This window comes from Bicyclus anynana, chromosome 22 (assembly GCF_947172395.1).
Source record: "Bicyclus anynana chromosome 22, ilBicAnyn1.1, whole genome shotgun sequence".
Classification (NCBI taxonomy): domain Eukaryota; kingdom Metazoa; phylum Arthropoda; class Insecta; order Lepidoptera; family Nymphalidae; genus Bicyclus; species Bicyclus anynana.
The window spans coordinates 9,601,990-9,624,205 of NC_069104.1; the positions used below are offsets into that span (position 1 = coordinate 9,601,990).

Consider the following 22,216-nt stretch of genomic DNA (forward strand, 5'->3'; position numbering starts at 1 on the left):
CCTCAATGACACATAGAATTAATCGGTCTTGTATTTTCTAGAATTGACAATACCTTCTCCCAAAGAATCGATATCTCATTGGTTCCATTGTTCCCAGAAATGGACAGCACTCTCGAAGACAGCAAGTCCAAGTCCACCGGCATCATCCGCTTGTCCAGCATCCGCAGCATCATGGAGCGCGGCAAGCACGCGCTGCTGGACATCACGCCCAACGCGGTGGACAGGCTCAACTACGCGCAGTTCTACCCCATCGTCATCTTCCTGAAGGCGGATAATAAGCACATCATCAAACAACTTAGAAGCGGTTTACCAAAGTAAGGCAGCGTTATTATTGTTACTTACAGTTACTGACATAAAACTGTATGTCTCGTGAGTAAGGATTAAATAAGGAACTTGAGCTAACTTATACTGGCAGGAATGCTGGCGGCACCTTAATTTCGGACAGCGACGCAAATCCTTTGTAAAAAATGAGCCAGCTTTTGTCACCAGTCGAGGCAACTAGCCGTGGTGAAATTTTTGGCACTGTGTTAAATGTTAAAGGACAAGTTATTATGATAAATTAAAGTATATTCTTTGGGTTCATAATCTAAGAAAAGATCCCTGATCTCCATTGATTTCTTTCTCTCCATTTTAATAATAATCAATTGTTGTTTCCAAGTCTGGCTAAACTTTCAGAGGTTAGCCAGACTAAAAGTACTTGACCTTTGACTTTTGTACAATGATTTTTAAACAAAAGGTACCTACAATCTCGCAAGAAGTCTGGTTTAAGAAGTACAGTTAGCAATTTTTTCTTGTTCCCAAGGTCAGCCCACAAATCGTCCAAAAAGCTACTAGAGCAGTGCCAACACATGGAGCGCGTGTGGGGACACGTGTTCACGCACACCATCACCCTGAGCGAGGCCAACCAGAGCACGTGGTTCAGCAAACTGGGCGACCTCATCCAGCGCACGCAGCAGCAGCAGCTGTGGGTGTCCGAGACTAAGGTGACACATGCTTACGTATCTGTATTATACGTTTACGTCACCGTATATATATAAATACCGTTAGTTTAAAATCTATCTCGCGACACTGAACTGATAGATGAGTCCGTAGATTTTAAACTCTTAAGAAACGGAATTTGAGTGGCTTAGAAACCAATGGCTAGGTTAAATTTGACGGCCTCCGTGGCGTAGTGGTATGCGCGTTGGATTTACCAAACGGAGGTCCTGGGTTCGATCCCCGGCTGGGCCAATTGAGATTTTCTTGGTCTGGCTGGTGGGAGGCTTCGGCCGTGGCTAGTTACCACCCTACCGGCAAAGACGTACCGCCAAGCGATTTAGCGTTCCTGCATGATGTCGTGTAGAAACCGAAAGGGGTGTGGATTTTCATCCTCCTCCTAACAAGTTAGCCCGCTTCCATCTTAGACAGCGTCATCACTTACCATCTTGTAAAGAAAAAAAAAAATTACGAGTAGGTATTTTTTTATTCTATCGACAGTTCAGAATCTCGCAAAATAAATTATAAACTAACGGTATTTATAATTTTACGCTGTCTTATACATATTATATACAGTAAAAACTCGATTACTAGGACTCCAGTTATACGGATTCGCGAATTTTCGGATTGTCAACTGTCAATCCAGTAACTCTTTACAATCTCGTCCGTAAGTATTCCAACTAGGAAACCGTAATGAAATGATTAAAATAAAAGCCTTTTTATTTCATACATTCAATTACTAATATTAGTCAAATTATCAATATTATTCTGATTAATCGGGACTCTACTGTTATTTAAATTTAATGTACCTACGTACACAGACATAGATTTTTTTTAATCTGGCACAAGAAACTTACAAATATTAGAAAGAATATTGGTCTTACCTGCTTTTTGGTTAAGCTATAGTCCATTAGGTAAGGATTGAGTCTCCCCCCGGATATGGGTCTGTTATGGCTCACAAAACTTATACTTAATGTACCATTTTGATTTTTATTTGTTACTTATTGAATGCAAGAATATTTGTAGATTAATACATTCTTCTATTATCTATTATTTGTCTGGCTACTTGTAAAACCACACATTTTCTACAAAATATCTTTCTACAACTACCATTCATAGCCATGTACTCACTTGTAGTTCAATATAGTAATAGTAAATCAGTCATCATTTAATCTTTACTTCTATATATGGGTAATATCATAACGCTTGATGGGATGCTGGGTTGGGGATGCATTCGGGAAACATTGTCATTGGAATTAAATGTAACCCCATTGATAATATGGTGCGATCTCATCATGCTCTTTGTTCTGTGGTTCTCATAAAACTGTAAACTTAAATGACAGACCTCTATGCAATTAGTGGTACGCCCAATTTTATGGAATTGTCAGTTTTTAACATTTGAAAACCCATAAAAAAATTATGGGTAATGGTTAAAGCCGTTTCTCAGCGAATGAAACGAAGCTTTCATGGCATGTCATGTCATTGTCATGCGTGTACAGTGATACAGCAGCCATGTGGCAGGTCGATTCTCTTTCTACAATAGAAAACGCTTCGCAAATTAAACATGCATGGGAATGACATTTGATATCGACAGGTCACGTGATCAAAATTATCGTTCGGACTTGTCATTCCCATACGTTTTTTTAGTTTTCAAAGCGTTTGTAGAAAGAGAATCGACGTTCCGCATAGCTACATGTCCTGAGATCTGATATCTTACGACTACAATATTTATAAAGCCGTATGGATTTCCCTAAATAGACTGACTATACGCTTTTGCTAAAAGATTTAATGCTGCAAATTCATATTATGTAATTTTATCGAGTATTTTGTGAGATCGCCACCATATTTTTATATGTATTTATTTATACGTAAAGCATATTAACCAATTTCTTTCTGTTCTGTCTTGCGGCGGTGTAGCACGTTGAAATGGTGTCGGACATATACTTTCCCATTCCTCCCTCCCCATACCCCGCCTTCAGTCCCATCTCTTATCCCATGAACTTCTACCCGCAGTCCCCGCAGAAGCCTCGCACGCCAAACATGTCACCATCAAACACTAACACTAACCTTACTAAACGCCACGACCAACTGTTTGACGCTAACAGGAATCATGTTATCCCATACTACTATTCGGAAACCTTAACACCGTGCATGCCTAACAATATGTACAGCGTGCCTAACCCATATAGAAAACATGGATTCACTAATCCTTACGACGAAAGGCAAAATTTCCTCCAGAGATCAAAAGGTAATCCCAGGTTACAGAATTCTAGCATCAGTCCCGAGCTCTCTCAAATATTCAATAAAAGCAATGGGCCATCATCGTTCAGACCTTACAGCGTTCTAGAAACATCCACAAAGTCTCCAATGCCAAATTTACAAAGGCCAATTTCCGTCGTCCCCATATCAGACCAGTTCAGACCGGCGTCTGTGTTTTTCAAAGATGACAAAGAAAAATCAAACGAAGTGCCTGAATGGAAAGCTCGTCTCCAAAAGGAAATACCTAAACCTATTTTAGATAAACCATTACGACAGATTTGTCGAATTCCGAATTGTAAATGTAACGAGAAACCAGTCAATAACCGTTCTAGGCTTAGCGAATCTCGAACTTTGCCAACTGTGTCTACAAGATCTCTTAGTAAGTCAAAGAATCTCTCATTACCGACCCTCAAATTGGAGGAATTAGACAAAATCGGTAAAGAAGAAGAACTCGAGGCCGTGAGAGATGCTTCTTCAACTAATAAACCAATATCTGAACAACATTTAGGTTATATTTAGTTGCATAAACAAATTAAATATATTTTGCCAAAGACGTTTACCTATCATTAGTTATTTTTAACCTAACGACTATTGCATGCCGCTTCAGCTTTTGCTTGTATTTATTATATATTTCCGCTTAATTTGCAAAAAAAAAAATTGTTGCTTAATGTTTTTCTGTTATTTTTTATACCCGTGTTCAAATTTACCCTCTAAAACAGTTTAATAAATTAGGTATCTAATTTTAAAATGTGTGTATAATTTTGTACAAAGTGTTATATAAAAATATCCACAAACCACGTTTGAATAATACCGAAACAACATTCAAATATAAAATTTCAAATTCCAATTTATAAAATATAATTAATTTTCTTAACTTTTCTAATATAGTATCTACTTAAATTATTTTGAATGTTGTTTCCGTTTGAAACCTTGCATTAATCATTCACAGACGCTAAACGTGTTTTTAGTTTCTGTAAAGTTTTTTGAGCGATCATTCATTTGTCTTGTCTTATCACCCCATTCCATAACCCACCCTCGACGCCGCTGAAACGGAACGCTGGAAAACAAAATGGCGGCGTAACAGAGGCCTGAGCCGCTGTCAGACGACTTTTTATTCTCGCTGTCATCGACCTCGGAGAATAGACTGTCTTACGCGTCGAGTCCTGAAAGTGACTTGGAAGTGAGTCCGCCGCCAGCGCCGCGCCTCGTCAAGTCGTCGTCAGATCCTTCGATAGCGACCACTCAAGACAACATGGACCGCGACGATGATATGAATCATTTGGCCGACGCGGTGCCTCCGCCGTATTCGGTAATATAGCCCCTTATAGCTAGCTATTTCCATTCAAAAAATGGGGGTATTTCTAACGGGGTAATCCAAGAAAAGGGGGTAACTTGTAAATATTTACTAATTCAGCCAATATTTTTAGTTCTGGCAACAATATGCAAGGCGCAAATATAATGACGTCAACATTAAAATACCCATCAAAATAAATGTAACTATCTAACTTTTGGTAAGACGAAATATTTTTCGCTTAGCATAATTCAAGAAACTAATAAAAAGTATCAAAACAATAAAGTTGCTAGAGTAAAAATGTTGGCTCCTTTAGTAAATATTTCTAAATTTACCAATATCCCCATTTTCGTATGTAGCCGAAAACTTTTTATTTGTAATCAAAATCCAACTCTTAGTAAAATTCAGTTTTAATTAACACCAAGAAATTCATTTTATCTAGTCATTTACTTACTATTTACTCTTACAACGGTTGGTTTTTAAAGATACCATAGTGATGTCTTTGAAATATCATTCAGCTATCTACTAAACTAAAGATAGAATTTTCTTTTTTTTTTCTTTTCGTTCTACTAATACTCATCAGTCGGCAACACAATATTATTGGTGTTAACTTGGGTTTTGTCTACAACAGCAAGGTGGTTACGACAGTAAATATGGCTTCGCGAATGGCAACAGCACGCAGAGCAATGGTCCCAGCCACAACCAGAATATTGCCAGCAACGAGGCACCGCCGTACCAATGCAACCCCATGACGCATTCACCCCCAAATTCACCACTATATGGAACAGGTACTGATACATTGGGTACAGGTCTCAGATCAATTATAGAAGGACCTGTATCGCACTCATAGCCACGAACAAAATTGTCATTTTCTAAAGAAAACGAGCTTAGATTTGGTACTTATACTAAACTAGAAGTTTTTGCCCGTTTTTTACACGATTCAATTACACAAAAAGGTATTTATACGAAGCTCTTTAACCTACGAACACGATTACAACTATTTAACATCGATACTATAGAGACAGTTTCCATAATCGCATTAGATCGTTGATCATAAACTTTGACAGAAAAGTAACGTCTAGCGAGGTCCTATACAATAATTGGTCTGAGGGTACAGGTACATTTAATACTATGTCACAATATCACCAGTGTATCATTTTTTTAATCGTATAAGTATCTCTGATTTTAGGTATGATCGGTATTAAGTAGGTATATAAAGATGGTAATACGCTGAATTGAAAAGCGTATCTAGTTTATGTATCGTACCAAAATGCTAAACCATTTGGCGGTATATTTATTACGATAGAGTAGCATAAGGTATAGGCTAAAATCGACGACTTAATCTAGCATCAAACTAAACCAAGCGAAATTACAAATTAAATTACACATTCTCTCACATCTGAAATTTATAATTTATATTAAATTTTAAATCATTAGAAATGATTAGAAATGATAAAATATTAGTAGGTATTCACTCAAATTCTGCCAAACGAATAATGAACATTGTAAACAAAAGAACGCTCTTCTTATCTCTACGCCCGAGTTGTTTCTAACCCGCAGTTAACAATTATGCACAACATTCCTAGAAAAGAACTTAAGAGCCTAATCCTTTCTAAGAGGTAAACGCAGCTAAACCTGTGTCTAAAGGATAAACAATAACAACGACTAGTTAACTAAACTGGAACAATAAAATGCTAGAAACAAAAGATTTCATATCCCAGGTAAAGATTATCCCCACTCTGAAAATAATCTGTAAACTCCGAAATCATTTCTCTTTCAAGTTTTCCAAGTGAAGGTCCTTAGTTCCTCAACGTAATTACATAAGTGTACCAGTGTAATACGAATTTGTTGTACAATCTTTTTATAATATAATGATACAAAAACATGCAGTGATACTAACTGGATGTAGGTGATCGTAGATGTATCGAGGTTAAATAGTTTTGTGATAGTAGTAGTTTATCGTTCGAGTACGTTGATTAGTAATAATTACGTTAGTAGCAGATCGCTCTCTGCTATTAACAGAGAAAGATAGGAAGTTTCGAGATAGAGAAAGAGGAATTAATAATTTAGCAGTGAAACAACAATGAATAGACTTTATGTCTAAGAAGTGCTGACGTTTCGTGATTGTGTCTTTACCGTTTGAGATCGCTGCTTAGTAATATAAGTAATTATATTAGTAGCAGATCTTCACTCGGCTGGTGGGAGGCTTCGGCCGTGGCTAGTTACCACCCTACCGACAAAGACGTACCGCCAAGCGATTTAGCGTTCCGGTACGATGCCCGCTTCCATTTTAGACTGCATCATCACTTACCATCAGGTAAGATTGTAGTCAAGGGCTAACTTGTAAAGAATAAAAAAAAAAACTAACAGATATATACAGGAAAGGAGAGATTAGGAGTGTTATGTAAATGTACAAGTCATTTTGTAATGTTGTCTTTACCGTTTGAAATCGTTGCTTAGTAATAAAACGAAATAGAGAAAGATAGAAAGGAGATAGAGATAGAGGAAGAAGGAGTGAAGGAGTGGTATGACATACAATGAATAGACGCCATCGTCCCTCAGTACCAGAGCTGCCCCCGCGCAGTCAGGCGGCGGTGACGCGCCCCGCGGGAGGGGTGCTGCTCCCCGCGCCCCCGCCCGCTAGACCGCACCACGGCCTCCGACATAACCCTTCGGTAAGTGTATCACCTTCAATCATATTCACACTGCTGAGCTCGAGTCTCGTCTCAGAATGAGAAGGGTTAGGCCAATAGTCCACCACGCTGGCCCAATGCGGATTGGCAGACTTCACACTCGCAAAGAATTAAGAAAATTCTCTGGTATGCAGGTTTCCTCACGATGTTTTTCCTTCACTGTTTGAGATACGTGATATTTAATTTCTTAAAATGCACACAACTGAAAAGTTGGAATTGCATGTTCCGGAATTGGAGGTAGGGGTCATATCCAGTGGGCTATCACAGCTCACCCTTTTTCTTTAAATAAATATTTTCTTTATTTTTTAAATATGACCAATTGTACCGTTCCGTCTCCACTCTCCAGTATATCGTTATGAATTGACTCTTCGGGCCAATACCCCATGGCTACAGCCCTGAATAGATAAGCAGTTACAAGATGTTACAAATAATTAGGAACACATTGGCAACAAATAACCTTAAATAAAAAAATGCTTGCACCAAAAGAAAACCATTATCAAAATACATTTCATCTTCATATTCCAACGGGAAAGGGAACTAAGCGGTTGAAACCGTCAGGTTCTACTAGTTTTAGATGAGATCAATAAAAAAAAAAATATTAAGAAATAATCATTATACAGAATCGTCCAAGTGCCCAGGAGCGTCTGTTCGGGCCGCCCAAGGAGGGCAGCGATGAGACGGCGACGTACAGCGCACGCCCGGTGCAAGGACAGGACTCGCTCGACAGGCATCGACATCCTAACAACCCGGTAAGTCATCATAATCACTTGTTTTTTTTTCTCGCTGGGAAATAATTTTACGCATCCCTCCCGAAGATGTCGCGAAAGAGACTTTTCCGCGACACCCTCAAAGGTATGTGGGACTCGGCGGGATCAGGACCAGAATACCCACTAAACCCCAGCGCAACCCTCCGCGTCTTAAATGAAGCAACAACAGATCGAATGGGACATTCCTCATTACTGAAAAATGTGTTTACGTTGAGCTGGAATCGAACTCTGATTTAATAAGTTTTGATACTTAGTTTCACAGCACTTGTCCAGTTGAGTCGATATCATCTTATTCATCTAGGTACATCAACCGATAGACATCCAAAAAATATTCGTAAACAGTACAATTGCACGTAGAGTCAACATCTCCTGAGGATGCTCCGGTTTCGGGTGAAACGTACGTAGAGAGTATTTTGTCGGACCTGGGTGACGTTGTCGCATGGGTTCGTCGGCTTTTTGTGGATAATAGCAAAATAAATAAATTGTTATATATTCTATTAAATTTTGTAATGTTGTCTGCAGCAAAACTCGTACGACGGCGCGCCCAATTACGATTACACCGGCAACACGTCAAATAGCAACTCCATGGGCTCGTGCCGACTGCCGCCCAACGCACCCGACGACCTCAAAGTTGCTCCGCCCACCATGTAAGTCTAAGACTAGTTATAGGAAGCCTAATTTTTTAAATTTCACTATATTATATCCACCCAAAGAATTTTCATCTTTGGTAAGATTTGCCATGAGTTTTCAAATTATGACACAATTATAGGATTTAAGATCAATGGAATTCTATATCTGGGCTCCACGTAATCACGCCTGCCCTTCGTCTAGAGTATTTTGTAAAATGTAAAGCCAGAAGCTCGCGAATTAGTTCCTGAATAAAGCAAGCCAAGGGAAAGCTGAATTAAGGGCAGAGCGAGTCACTGACTGGCGTAGCGACATTAAAGTATTTGACGTCCTAAATTTACCCATAACATACTTTAGATAACGCAAGTTGTTAAACGTTCAGTAATTCTAATTAAACTCACACTCCCTAAACACTTAATTGTATCGTCGTTATCAACCCATATTCGCCTCGAGTCTCTTCTCAGAATGAAAGGGGTTAGGCCAATAGTCCACCACGCTGGCCCAATGCGGATTGGCAGACTTCACACACGCAAAAAACTAAGAAATTTCTCTGATATGCAGGTTTCCTTACAATGTTTTCATTCACCGTTTGAGACACGTGATATTTAATTTCTTAATGCTCACAACTGAAAAGTTGGAGGTGCATGCCCCGGACCGGATTCGAACCCACCACCCTCCGGAATCGGAGACAGAGGTCATATCCACTGGGGTATCACGTATCATCTTAATTGTATGCTGGGGTTTAATGAACGGCCTAGGCGTTCTTTTCGCTGGCCAATTCAAGCTGTCTGTGACAAATATACTTGCAATACTTTAAAGTTTCGTCATTTGTGTACCTCATTCTGACAATGACCCCTTTGTTGCAGTAAGTTGGATCTCCCCCCGCCTGCCAACCCCGCAGCGATGCCTGGCCAGAGTCCGCAGCGGAACTCCAATTCTCACGAACACAACTCTCTCGACTATAACAGAACCCCTGAGAATAATTACAGGTACTCATAATTTAGAAAAAGTCAATGATTATTGTGGTTTTTTATTATATCAGTTTCAACCCAATCCGATAGTATCGTTACATGTGGAGTTGCCTAATAATAGAAGTAAGTGAAAGGGATTGATCTCTGATGATAATAGATAGTATCATAGTTCATGGTTTTTTAGTTACAGAGATACTTGAGAAAAATTAACTGAGAATAAAGTGCAAATAATGGATGGTTAAAAATCGAACCCAATTTTTCTGCAAACATAATTTTTTTTTTATTATTTGCCATATTTTATTTTTACTTATGACCAATATTCCCATTACCTTCAAACTAGTCCAAATAGACAGTATTAGAAGTGGGTACGACAATTATTAGTCCAGCGGGTAGGAATTGAACCACGATCTTTTGGCTCTCTGTTGAGCTCGAGTCTCCACTCAGAATAAGAAGCTTAGGCTGATAGTCCACCCCTCTAGCAAAATACAGATTGGCAGACTTGACACACCTTGAAATTAAAAAAAATCTCAGGTATGCAGGTTTACTCACGATGTTTTCCTAGCACCGTTTGAGACACATTAAAATGCACATAACTGAAAAAATAGAGGTACATGCCCCGAACCGGATTCGAACCTACGCCCGAATCGAAAGTAGAGGTCATATCTACTGTGCTATCATGTATCTAACTATGTATTTTCAATCCCCAGACCAACAGACAATTACCGCACTCCGCAAACCCGGCCACCGCCCATGAACGGTAATAGTCCGCATGCGCAGAATGCCCATAACGCCCACAATGCGCTCAACACCCACAACGCTCACAACGCCCACAACGCTCACAACGCTCACAACGTGCCCACAACGCCCATGCACGCGAGAGGTCCTTCGTTACCCAACGTTCCAACTAACGACCACGCTAAATACAGGTAAGTTTCTGTAGTTCTTTGTAAAAAACAAAGAATAATCTAAGATTGGACCACGAACAAAGCAGAAGCTGAAATTGGTTCAAAAACTTAATCCTACGATGCGTGCTGCCATCTACTCAGGCGTAGTGATACTGTGTTAGTTGTTTTAAAGTACCCGTAGATGGCGTTCTTAGATAACTTTGAAACAATTCCATTTTATTCAAGAACCTGTTGCGATGTTGTTATGCTTGAGGCTCATGCAGAGGACGCTTTGTTTTTAACTTAAAGAAAAGGACGAGGTTAAGAATATTTTTTTAAAGAATCTTAAAAAAATTCGGAACTTTCTCCTCACGGTAACAATTGTGTGTACTGATTTTTTTTTTGTAATATCGTGATTTAGGAACTTTTTAAATAAAAAAGCGGGATTCTATCGTTGAAAGCGGAACATCGTATATTAATCAAAAGTTTTTGCATATTTTTTTTTTATTTAAGTTCGCATTACGTTTACGTGATAATTGGCAGATAGTAAAAATATCCATAGAAAATGTATTATATTAAAAATGTGATATTCTAAATCAGATTTGTTGCCCTATCTTTATAATGTTGAATATTATTAGTCTTCTGAATAAAAAAAAAATAAAAAAGTCTTATTTATTAGAAAAATAAACGTTTCATCAATAGTCTGTCAAGTGAGTGTACCATCCGCTCGCGCTTTCTCAGCACGCACGGGCGTGGTATTTCCGAAAAGTGGGACAAATAATTTCGATTTAAAAATCGGGACGTCTTTCTAAAATCATGACGTCTCGCCATAATCGGGACGTCTCTCCAAAACCGGACGTCTCGCCAAAATCGGGACGGCTTGCCAAAGTCGGGACGTCTTGCCAAAATCGGGACGGCTAGCAAAAAATAGGGACGGCTAGCCAAAATCGGGACGTCTCACCAACATCGGGTTGTCTTACCAAAATAGGGACGTCTCACCAAAATCAGGACGTCTCACCGAAATCGGGACGTCTCACCAAAATCACAACGTCTCACCAAAAATCGGGACGTCTTGCCAAAATCGGGACGTCTGGCAACGCCGTCTACAGCACACTTAATTCGTTCTATAATGATTGATGATGTGCAGTGCGCGAACGAACTCGGCGTCGCAGGCGGACTACAGCGGGCGCGCGCCGCCCTACAAGCCGGTGCCGCCGCCCAAGCCTAAGCACTACCGGCCGCCCGACCAACCGCCGCCGCAGCCACTACACCCGCAGCATCCGCAGCACCCGCACCAGCAGCATCCGAGGAACGGGGTCTGTACACGCTTGCCTTTTGTAATGTGTAGATACTTGCCTTGTTTTAACCGACTTCAAATTAAGGAGGTTTATTCTTATGTTTGTTACTTCAAACTTTGTCATTTATTTATCATCTAGCTGACGCCGCGTGGTTCCCGTTCCCGTAGGAATACGGTAATAATATATAGCCTATTATAGCCTTCCTCGATAAATGGGCTATCTAACACTGAAAGAATTTTTCAAATTGGACCAGTAGTTCCTAAGACTAGCGCGTTCAATCAAACAAACTCTCCAGCTTTATAATAAGTTTATTAACCAATCTAAGAAGTTATTTTAACTAATATAATTTAAAATTCTTTTATTGGATAGTCTAGCTAGTTATATAAAATTGAAAAAAAAAATACAAATTATTTATTTACATGCTAGTTTTGTCAAACGCTCTGTTTGTAAGGGATTTGATTAGTGACGTCACAATACAGTTGAAATATATACTGTCATGGCCGATACATCCGATCATGGAGTATAGTCAAAAACATATTTAGAAACTAAAATTTTCATATAATCACGTCTTGAAAAAATATATTTTTTTTAATCTTGTAGAAAGATAATGAACATTTAAAAAAAGAAAGAATAAAGAAAATTTGAAAAAAGTGCCATCTAGCCTATTTGAATGGCTCACAATGACAATGTCGACGTTTAAAATTTAATATGGCGTTAAATGTCGACGTTCTAAAGTAGGTAACTGTAACAGACAATGTTGTTCTAATTCGCTATGGCTGACAATGACATCGTTCTAAAATCAATGTGGCGGACCAAGTCACCGTTCTAAATTCAAAATTGTGAACGATCATGTTTTCCACAGAGCATGGAGGCAGTGGCGGGCGCGGGCGCCGGCGGGGTGGGGCCGGGCGCGGGGGGCGTGCACTACTCGCACGCGCACTCGCACTCGCAGCCGCACCGCCCGCCGCCGCACGCGCATGTCTACCATCAGGTACACTCACAGCGAGGCTTCCTACTGAACAAACAGCAATGCTGAAGTGGCTTCTGAAAAGTTGCGACTGTAATAGGGTTACTATCAGGTTAAAGAACAGGAATCTGTGTAGCCGATTACCCAGATGTGGAAAAGGGAGAATACATATCTGAAAAAATTCAATGAGTTTCCTAGACACGAAGAATCTTTAAAGACATTTCTTCATGATAGAAGACTATTTATATAAAATTGAATAACTCGTATAGACGGAGAGCCAGCGACAGCCAAACCTTCGTCATTTTATAAATGCTGAAAGTTCATAAGCTCATGCTCCTACTATCGCCCATTCGCTAAACACTTGGCTTCATGGCAACCCTTCGCTAGAGACTCTTGAAGTTTCAAATTAAATAGTGTTTTTCGACTGGCGGCTGAGAATATAATTTCTCATATTATGTAAAAAAAAACATAAAAAAATTTTATACTTAGGCGGTTAAGGGGCTGGAACCTTAAAATCTACGACCTCAAAAAGCTACCACAGTCCAAACTCCATAATTGGCTACCATACCTACTTATGGTAGAAGCATGAGCTTACAACTTTCAGCTTTTATAAAATGACGAAGGTCTGGGTTCGCGGGCTCTTAGACTAGTATAATAAACACGCATATTTGTTTTCAGCAAAGCATGTACGGCGCGGCGGGCGCTCAGATGGTGACGCAGTCGCCTCCGTACGCCGGCCCGCCCTCGCACCGCGCCATCAACCTGCCGCACAACCCGCATCTTATCGGTAACTAGAGTTTGTAGAGTTTGAGTAAGAATTGTGTTTGTTCTGTCCATATAAGGGGAATGGCGACCCCGCACTAGTAAGCGCAGTGTTGGCCGACCCCCCACCAGGTGGACTGACGACATCAAGCGAGTCGCAGGGATTCGCTGGATGCAGGTGGCTCAGTATCGTGATGTTTGGAAGTCCTTACAAAAGGTCTATGTCCTGCAGTGGACGTCCATCGGCTGATATGATGATGATGATGATGATGATGATGATGATGATGAGTAAGAATTCTGGTGTATTCTATATTCTGAGCCTTTTCCTTATCTCATAATCTAAGTCATCATCATCATCATTAACAGCCGATGGACGTCCACTGCAGGACATAGGCCTCTTGCATGGACTTCCAAACAAAACGGTCTCGAGCCGTGAGCATCCAGCGGCTCCCTGCAACCCGCTTAATGTCCTCGGTCCACCTAGTGGGGGGTCGATCAACTTATAATAATAAGGGATAATCTAAGTGGAGTCGTAAAATATGTCAATCATCTCCATTCGTTCCTATTACTCGTTATCTCATCTTCCTTTACACACATGTCCTTTTTCATATTATACTCCAACCATCTCTTCTTTGGCCTTCCTCTCCTCTTATGTCCTTCCACTTCATTATATCAGCCGATGGACGTCCACTGCAAGACATATGCCTTTTGTAGGGACTTCCAAACATCACGATACTGAGCCGCCTTCATCCAGCGAATCCCTGCGACTCGCTTGATGTCGTCAGTCCACCTGGTGGGGGGTCGGCCAACACTGCGCTTACTAGTGCGGGGTCGCCATTCCAGCACTTTGGGACCCCAACGTCCATCGGCAAATTCCTCCCACTTGCAAATTCAAAATTCTTCTAGTAATATGACTTTCATCCAACCGCAATACATGTCAATACCAAGCTAACTTTTTTCTCCTCAATTTTATTTATTTCTCCTTACCAATACAGTGTAATAAAAAATATTAAAATAAATTACAGATTTAGCAGGAAGCCGGGAACAACGAGGATCCGCATTCGAGCTTTACAGAAAACCACAACACATGCACAACTTAAGGTAACCAAAAATATTCCTTACACATTATAGGCACGTAATTCTGTAGGTCTAGTCCCCAAAAACACGAAAATATCAAACAGTGCGGCCGTTGAAAATGCGTTCCTTAAGTCAGTCATTAGTTGATCATGCAAAAGCACATTAATCAGTTGACATAGGGCTAGGAACCTCCTCACAATACGCGCCGTCTCAAGAATCACTGCCTTCTGTATCCGACTTTTGATCCAACAGTTAAGCGAAAGCTTCTTAAAGTGTTGGTTGAATTATAGTTATCTATTAATTATTATATTCATGAATTAGAGGTATTTATAAGGCTAGTATATAGGTAGCTTAAATTATAATAAATCGTCAAGGCAAATATACAATAATAGTATTTGTAACTCAATGGGAAGGACGAATCTTGAAGTCACCACACTGCTAACTAATAGTGTTATTGATCCTTATTGTAGTATTGCAATAGTGTGATCTAGCCATCCGACGTACTCTGCGTCAACAGCTGCATTTAAAATTTTCTGTTGTGGCGCAGTCTGTGCTTAACTTGCAGGTGTATAGTGTAGGTACACTGCGTCACACATTTTAAAATATTTTCACAACAACGTCTTTTCAAAGTTACACCACATTTGACTACAATCTGCAAGGAACGCATTTTTTCAACGACCGGACTGTCTATGTTTTATTTTTCGTGTTTAAATCAATTTTTTAGTGCATGTTTCCGAATATATCCAAAGGAAAACTTACTCTTCCTCTTCAAGCCCCTGTACAATTTGCTCTAACATGCAAACACCGATCGCTTCACAACGACTAACAATGTCTTGTCGGGCCACAGTATTAGTATGGTATCGTATGTGGTTATAAAACTATAAATAATATATATTTGTAACATATATTCTATGTCGGGGCGTATATAATAACGTATGTAATTGCGAGTAGTGTCTGCATTTATGAAAATTATTGGCAGTGCGTGTCTGCATTTTAGTGCAATTGTTGATTTATTTTAAAGCATATTGAACTAACTTGTCTCTAAATTCTTACTCTTATTTTATTTACTAATTCTATACATCCTAGAAAATTAACTTGATAAGATTATAAACAGTATATCTGTCTAACCATCTCTGTGAACAAGGAACATTTTCAAATAAGTAAGCACTATATCATAGATCTTACCCACAACCACAATCTATTTAGAAATTGTGTGCAATCAAATTCACAACATAACTCTTTTCTCTTTTTCCTCAACCTCTTATAAAAATTTTATCGCTAAGATTTATTTCACCATGTTTTCTTTTATAGATTATTTTTTTATATTTATTGATGTATTTATTTTTCGATTATTTTAATTTCTTCTAAGACATTTATTTCAATATGCTTTTAGCAAAATCATATATTCATCACTTATATAAATTTTATCATTATTCGTCGGGACATTTCAGACTTTTCAATACAGTTTCAATATCTGTGAAGATGGTCATATTTTGTAGTTGATATTAAGATTTTTTCTATTGAATACTCTGAGGTGTCCATATTATACCAGTATCATTGAGTAACTAAGTGGGTTTTTGGTTGTGGGTTTCCGCAGCTCCTCCGATGCCATGAACTCCAGTGTGGAGCCGGACGAAACGTTCTCACCAAAAACTAAAAAGAAACTATCCAAAAAACCATCGTTCATTAAAAACGCCGTCCTCGATTTGTTCCGTTCGAAATCGAAAAATTCACAAAAAGTATCTCGGCAGAAGTCACTGTGCGAGAGTGACTTGCAACAGAGATACCATCAGCAAGCGCCGATGCTGAGACGAGAGAAGTCAGACCTCGGGGATCTGACCGTGCACATGAGGAATACGCAAATAAGAAATCAAATGTTGCAACGCAGCAACTCATCCTCATGCGAAAAACCAGTCTTGAAACCTATCCTTAAACGACAGAGTTCGTTCTGTGACGACAGGAACGGCTCTATATGTACGATAAGAGATTACGACGCCAAGCCAGTTATGAAAAACTTAAGAAGACAAAACTCTATGTGCGAAATAGAAACAGAACCTAAAGTTACCCCGTTGCTCCGTAGGCAGAACTCTCTAATAGAATATAATAGGAGAGGAGTTTACGGCCAGAACTCCAGCTTTAATATGATTACCAAAATAGATCCCATCTACCAAAGACAGCAACAAATAAAACATGAACCTTTTTATCCTACTCAACCACTACCTCCAGAACCGATGTACCAAAGCAAAGAACATATTGTATATGATCCTATTCCTAAGCCGAGAAGAACTTACACTTCTCTTTATGATACCTCCAGTGAGAACCCTTATGCTAGTAGATCAGAAATGTCAAATCAGAGCTTTGAAAGTCCATACGGAAATCGAGAAACGTTACCAATGCCATTATTAGATCCGCCATATGCAACAAGAGCTGAATGCATAATGGACGACCCGTATGCGACAAAAAATGAATTAATGGAAAATCCTTACACTATGAAACATGACGTAACGAGAAAAAACGAACCTCTGTATAGTGAACTACCCTACGCTAGTAAAGAACAAATGTTAAGACAAAGAATGACTTCTGAAAGTCCTTATGCAACAAAAGAAGATATGTTGCGTCAAAGATTTTCAGAGTCTCCTTATAACACAAAGGAAGAAATGCTTAAACAAAGAATGGATGGTACATTTACTTGCAAAGAACCAATTTACGGTAAACGAACTTATGAACCACCACCGAGTACGTCTTGGTCTGAAAATCCTTATGCAGTTCGACCAGATCGAAGGCTACAGACACCAGTGAATTATCCAGGGAGAATATCACCTATGACAAAAAGCATGAGTGAACCACCCTATGCTACTCGATTAGAAATGATTGGAAGAATAAACCAAACAGAATCACCATACTCTACTCGAGCTGAAGTGAAATCCAGCTGTTCTGACAATAATTATAGCACTAGAAATGATTTATTTGACTTTCCACAACATATAAGACCTGCTTCAGCAGAATGTACATATGTTTCAAAACAAGAAATTTTATCGCAAAAAGCTGCATTATTGGCAAATAAAGAGTTAATTTATGGAACTAAATTGGAAGATAAATTAGAATTAATTAAACAAAGAAATCAAGCTAAAAAAGAAAAGATTTATCAGACTAGACTTGAAGCAAATGAAAGCGATTCCATGAAAAGTAGAGAACCCTTGTATGTCTCTAAGAGAGAATTGAAAGACAGTGTCATATATGAGTCTCACCAGGAGGCAAAAAACGTACCATTACCTGTAAGCCATGAAAGCAGTGCAAGAAATAGCCCGTATGAGTTAAGTGACGCTAATCATTTAGTGCGACGCGATCCAATCTATCAAACAAAAGTGGAGGCGCAAAACGGTGAAATTGATGCTTTCCAAGAGATAGATTTCTCCAAATTAAGGTTGACAGAATCTAAAACTGACGCGGAGAAAGAAAAATCATTAAACACAGAAAATAAAATTTTAAAAGGAGAACCTCAATATGCTCCAAGATTACACGGTAAAGCTATTGGACATATTTCTAATGCACTAAAAGTTACTTCATCACCTGTGCCTTACGAATCTACAACATCTATGGAGACTCATTATGCCTCAGAATGTAGTATGAATTTTGAGAACAAACCACAAAGTACTCCATACACATCACAAGACTTACTTGAACGTGCTTCTAAGACTAATCGTACAGTAACTTTTTGTGAACAAATTCCAGAGAATCCAGATAGTCAGGAAAATTCAGATAACATTTCATCTAGTAGGAACGAAACTACTGTATTAAGTAACGACAAAACTGTTGTCAATGCTGAGACGTCAGATGTGATTAATACCGCCAATAGTACGGCAGAAGTTGAACCAGATGGCCCTCAAACAACTTGGGGCATATTCGACAGTGAAGGTGGCGTGTTAGAGGACAGGCATTGGGGCGTATCACTTATCATTCCCCCAAAAGCTATAGCTCCGGGGATCAAGCAAAAAATCTATTTTACCGTGTCCGATCCACGACTGAGCCAGCGAGTGGGGGGACCACCCATCGATATGGATAACGGTAATGCTTTTGTAATGAAGCACGCGATGAATGTAGTATCGTAGACTGCACTTACTAATTGGCAATTAACGTTTGCGACTGGAATGGAATTCTTTAAAAATTCGGGAATCAACGGGTATAAAATTGGAAATGTTATAGATGTTTTTGTGAAACACTGTACGTTTTTTAGATATGGATATTATAAATGGATATAATGATGCATGTAACTAGCATGAAATAATTATATTACGCGTAGACTAGTCCGGTCCTTTTATGAGATTAACCTAGCCATTAACTCACAATAAGTAATCATCTACATATTTTAATATTAACTTCATTTTGCTCAATTAATCGATGCACTGATTCATATGTTACTTCTCACTAATCATTTAAGCAAATTCGTGCTGTATATATTTTTTAATTGATTTATTTAACGTCCATTTGATTCATAACTAACATTGGGTAAAACTTGTGGTTATTTTTGCGCAGTTTCTACCAAACAATACACTCGTACTTAAAGGTCGAAGAGAGGAGAAGAAGACAGTGCCACCTCCATCCAACAATGTGATCTTAGGTTTGAACAAATATTTGCAAATGTTTGTGCACTGTATATTTTGTGCAAAATTGGCGTCGATTGAAAGTGTGTTTACTGTTTACATTTCTCCTAATTTTGTGGGGTTTTAATGATTTTTTTTTTCATTTTGCATAATTTGTTCTATTTCAAAGGTTAGAAACGTTATTTTTATGGTGCTTGGTGTCTGTTTCATGTTGCTTTGCTTGCCTAACATTGTGCATTGACGTGTTGCGATTTGTGTTTGTGTGTTCTGTTCCCTTTTTATTGTTTCATTATTAATTAATTCTCTACACTTTACTATATTTGGATTTTATTTTCACTGCTCTCTATTTTTTTGATTTTTCACTTCCTTAAGTTAACTATTGTGCTTTATGTCTTACTGTATTATTTTTAGATCACTTTTTATAATATTTATTCAATACCCATTCATTCAACATCACATCTCATGTCAGCTATCTCAAAAAAATAAAAAAAAAACGAAAAAGTTATGGATTAACCAATATTTCCAAACTTTTTTGTATATTTATAAGCAATACACGTAGTTAAAATTTTCAATGAGCACAAGATTATTTTAGCTTTATCAACAAAAGGTATAACATTAATTTCAAATAACAGGTGAAGCGATGCTGTCCCCACTAGTGATGTGCGGTCCTCAGGGTCTGGTGTTCCTCAAACCGGTCACCCTTCGGTTGCCGCACTGTGCCAACGCCGTCCCATCCCTAGGCCTGACCATAAAGGCGACGGACACCGAGGCACACCTTAGCACTGACTGGGATCAAATACACTTGCCCGCTACTACAACACTCAACACCGTTGCAGTGAAAGTCGACCATTTTTGATTGTCAAAAAATACATTCCTGTGAATTTATCAAATATGATTTAATGAAATTAACGAAAAATGTAAAATTAATTAGGGATCCATCTTGTGCTTGGGGGTAATAACGAATTAAATGAATATTCCAAAAATTATATCTGCTAAACCAGCCAATATTTTTTGTTGTCGCGATTATATCGCATTTTATTTTTCTTTTTAACAGACGTGTACCTAATGTACGTAGGTAAAGGCAAAAATATAATGTGTTATATAAATGGAATAAAAAAAAGAAATTTTACGGATATATCCTTTTTCGTAATTACTCCAAAGTACCTAAGAAAAATACTAAATGCATTGATACAAACCTAAAAAGGCTATAATTTCCTGATTACTGTGACAAAAGAATACGAATCACAAAAAAAAAAAAACAATTTATGCAGAGACTCGTTCTTGATTACAATTTTGGTGTAATTGCATTGTTTATAAAAAGATAAATATTTATCATTGTTCCCAGTTTATACCAGTGAAGAAGTTTTTTTGGTTATAGGTTGGTTGGTTCCGTCGCCTACATCTTAGTAGTATTGAGGTTACTACAAGATTAAAATTATATTTTCTTAAATTTACTATACCTATGTTTCATTACGATTAGGTAAATCCTACGTATACCTATTACCGTCAAATTCTATGGCCGTTGGATGCTCATAACTTTACACAACAATGAAGTGTGTAACGGTCAAAAAAATTGACGCGGAATATTATTATTAATAGAAGAAAATAACCAAGGATTTTTTGATTGATATTCTCAAAACACCCACCTTATTTTAATAGGATCATTATATTAATGCAAGTATGTGGTGCTAGATTGTAATAACTATTGAAAAATAATGTAGGAATCATGCATATCGATAAACTCCTGCAGGGTTATTATGTAATTTGGTGTACCATTCAAGAAATCAGTCACTACATCGTTTTTCATCGTATTTTCGTTTTTGCAATCATTTAACATTGTGTTTTCAACGAAATAATCTTAACTACATAATTTTACATTAAGTGGTAATGTTTCTACGATCATCTAACGAAATTATTTCACCGAAATTACGTATATACCAGTTTTTTGTTAAAATAACTTTACTAACTGCTGCTAAAATATACTACTATACTAATGTTACTTTACGTAAAATTATGATAATTGTGTAATTTCGTTGAAAACACAAAGTTAGAACTTAGATGATTGCAAAAACGAAAATCATTGAAAACCGATCTATAGTGACTGATTACTAGAATGGTACACCGAGTTACATAATAACTCTGATAATTTCTTGTACAATTTCTAAATGTATCTCTCAGTTTAAAAGGTATGCTATCCTTTTTATCAGCCTCATTGTAGAAAAGGATGCCAGCAATGAGTTGACATTTATGGATAGTTTAGAAAATGTGCAAACGTAATAGCAACATGGAGTCATTATTTTATGCTAATAAATGATACTAACAATTGTTTCAATGACTTAAAAAAATTGTCTTACCGTAATGTAGTACTAATAAATAATTTAGGTTCCATAATGTTCATATATTTAATGTTTATTACCCTTTAAGTTAACCTTTGAACATTTTATTGTTTCTAGACGGAGTTTTAAGCACAGACTAAAAATATATTTTGTAATTGGCTTCCGTAGATTAATAAGAATGGAATTGAAGTGATCGATTATTGCATTATTATTGTTTTTTTTGATAGAGAAAAAAAGCAAAATGTAATGTTACTTTTAATTTTATAAGTTCGGCCTTACCGGCTTAGTCATATACCTATGTTATACGTAGATATAAGTACGTAAGCGGACGACACTGTATGTATATTTTATTGTTACTAGTGATACGCTGGTTTTACCTTGACTCGATTATTAAATTTTATATATAAAAACGTACTTGTTTTATTTAAACTGACTCCCAGAATATACAAAAGCTTCCGCTTCCATCTTAGTATGCATCATCACTTACCTTCACGTGATATTATAGTCAAGGGCTAACTTGTAAAGAATGAAAAAGAAAATAAAACTACTAATAATAATTAACATATAGAGTAATGCTGATAATGCTATCATCATTATCAACCCATATTCGGCTCACTGCTGAGCTCGAGTTTCCTCTAAGAATGAGAGGGATTAGGCCAATAGTCCACCACGCTGGCCCAATGCGGATTGGCAGACTTCACACTCGCA

The 22,216-nt window shown here is 38.0% G+C and overlaps 1 protein-coding gene across 7 annotated transcripts in view; it reads left to right on the forward strand.

Moving 5' to 3' along the window:
* The window catches only part of LOC112054313 (tight junction protein ZO-3), a 168,978-nt gene extending 147,060 nt beyond the window's left edge, over nucleotides 1–21,918 (forward strand). For 4 of the 7 annotated variants that reach the window (XM_052888429.1, XM_052888430.1, XM_052888431.1 and 1 more), the window contains 15 exons: nucleotides 98–314; nucleotides 803–983; nucleotides 4,319–4,543; nucleotides 5,157–5,313; nucleotides 7,088–7,200; nucleotides 7,839–7,967; nucleotides 8,508–8,632; nucleotides 9,479–9,601; nucleotides 10,291–10,509; nucleotides 11,615–11,783; nucleotides 12,628–12,756; nucleotides 13,411–13,519; nucleotides 14,520–14,595; nucleotides 16,169–18,636; nucleotides 19,805–21,918. In XM_052888429.1, the coding sequence (XP_052744389.1) occupies nucleotides 98–314; nucleotides 803–983; nucleotides 4,319–4,543; nucleotides 5,157–5,313; nucleotides 7,088–7,200; nucleotides 7,839–7,967; nucleotides 8,508–8,632; nucleotides 9,479–9,601; nucleotides 10,291–10,509; nucleotides 11,615–11,783; nucleotides 12,628–12,756; nucleotides 13,411–13,519; nucleotides 14,520–14,595; nucleotides 16,169–18,636; nucleotides 19,805–20,028 (4,664 nt within the window). In that variant the 3' untranslated portion in view covers nucleotides 20,029–21,918. Of the gene's footprint in view, nucleotides 1–97; nucleotides 315–802; nucleotides 984–4,318; nucleotides 4,544–5,156; nucleotides 5,314–7,087; nucleotides 7,201–7,838; nucleotides 7,968–8,507; nucleotides 8,633–9,478; nucleotides 9,602–10,290; nucleotides 10,510–11,614; nucleotides 11,784–12,627; nucleotides 12,757–13,410; nucleotides 13,520–14,519; nucleotides 14,596–16,168; nucleotides 18,637–19,104; nucleotides 19,190–19,804 lie in introns of all 7 variants that reach the window. The other 3 variants (XR_008251989.1, XM_052888433.1, XM_052888434.1) reach the window with 3 other exon arrangements.
* Nucleotides 21,919–22,216: the final 298 nt, after the last annotated feature.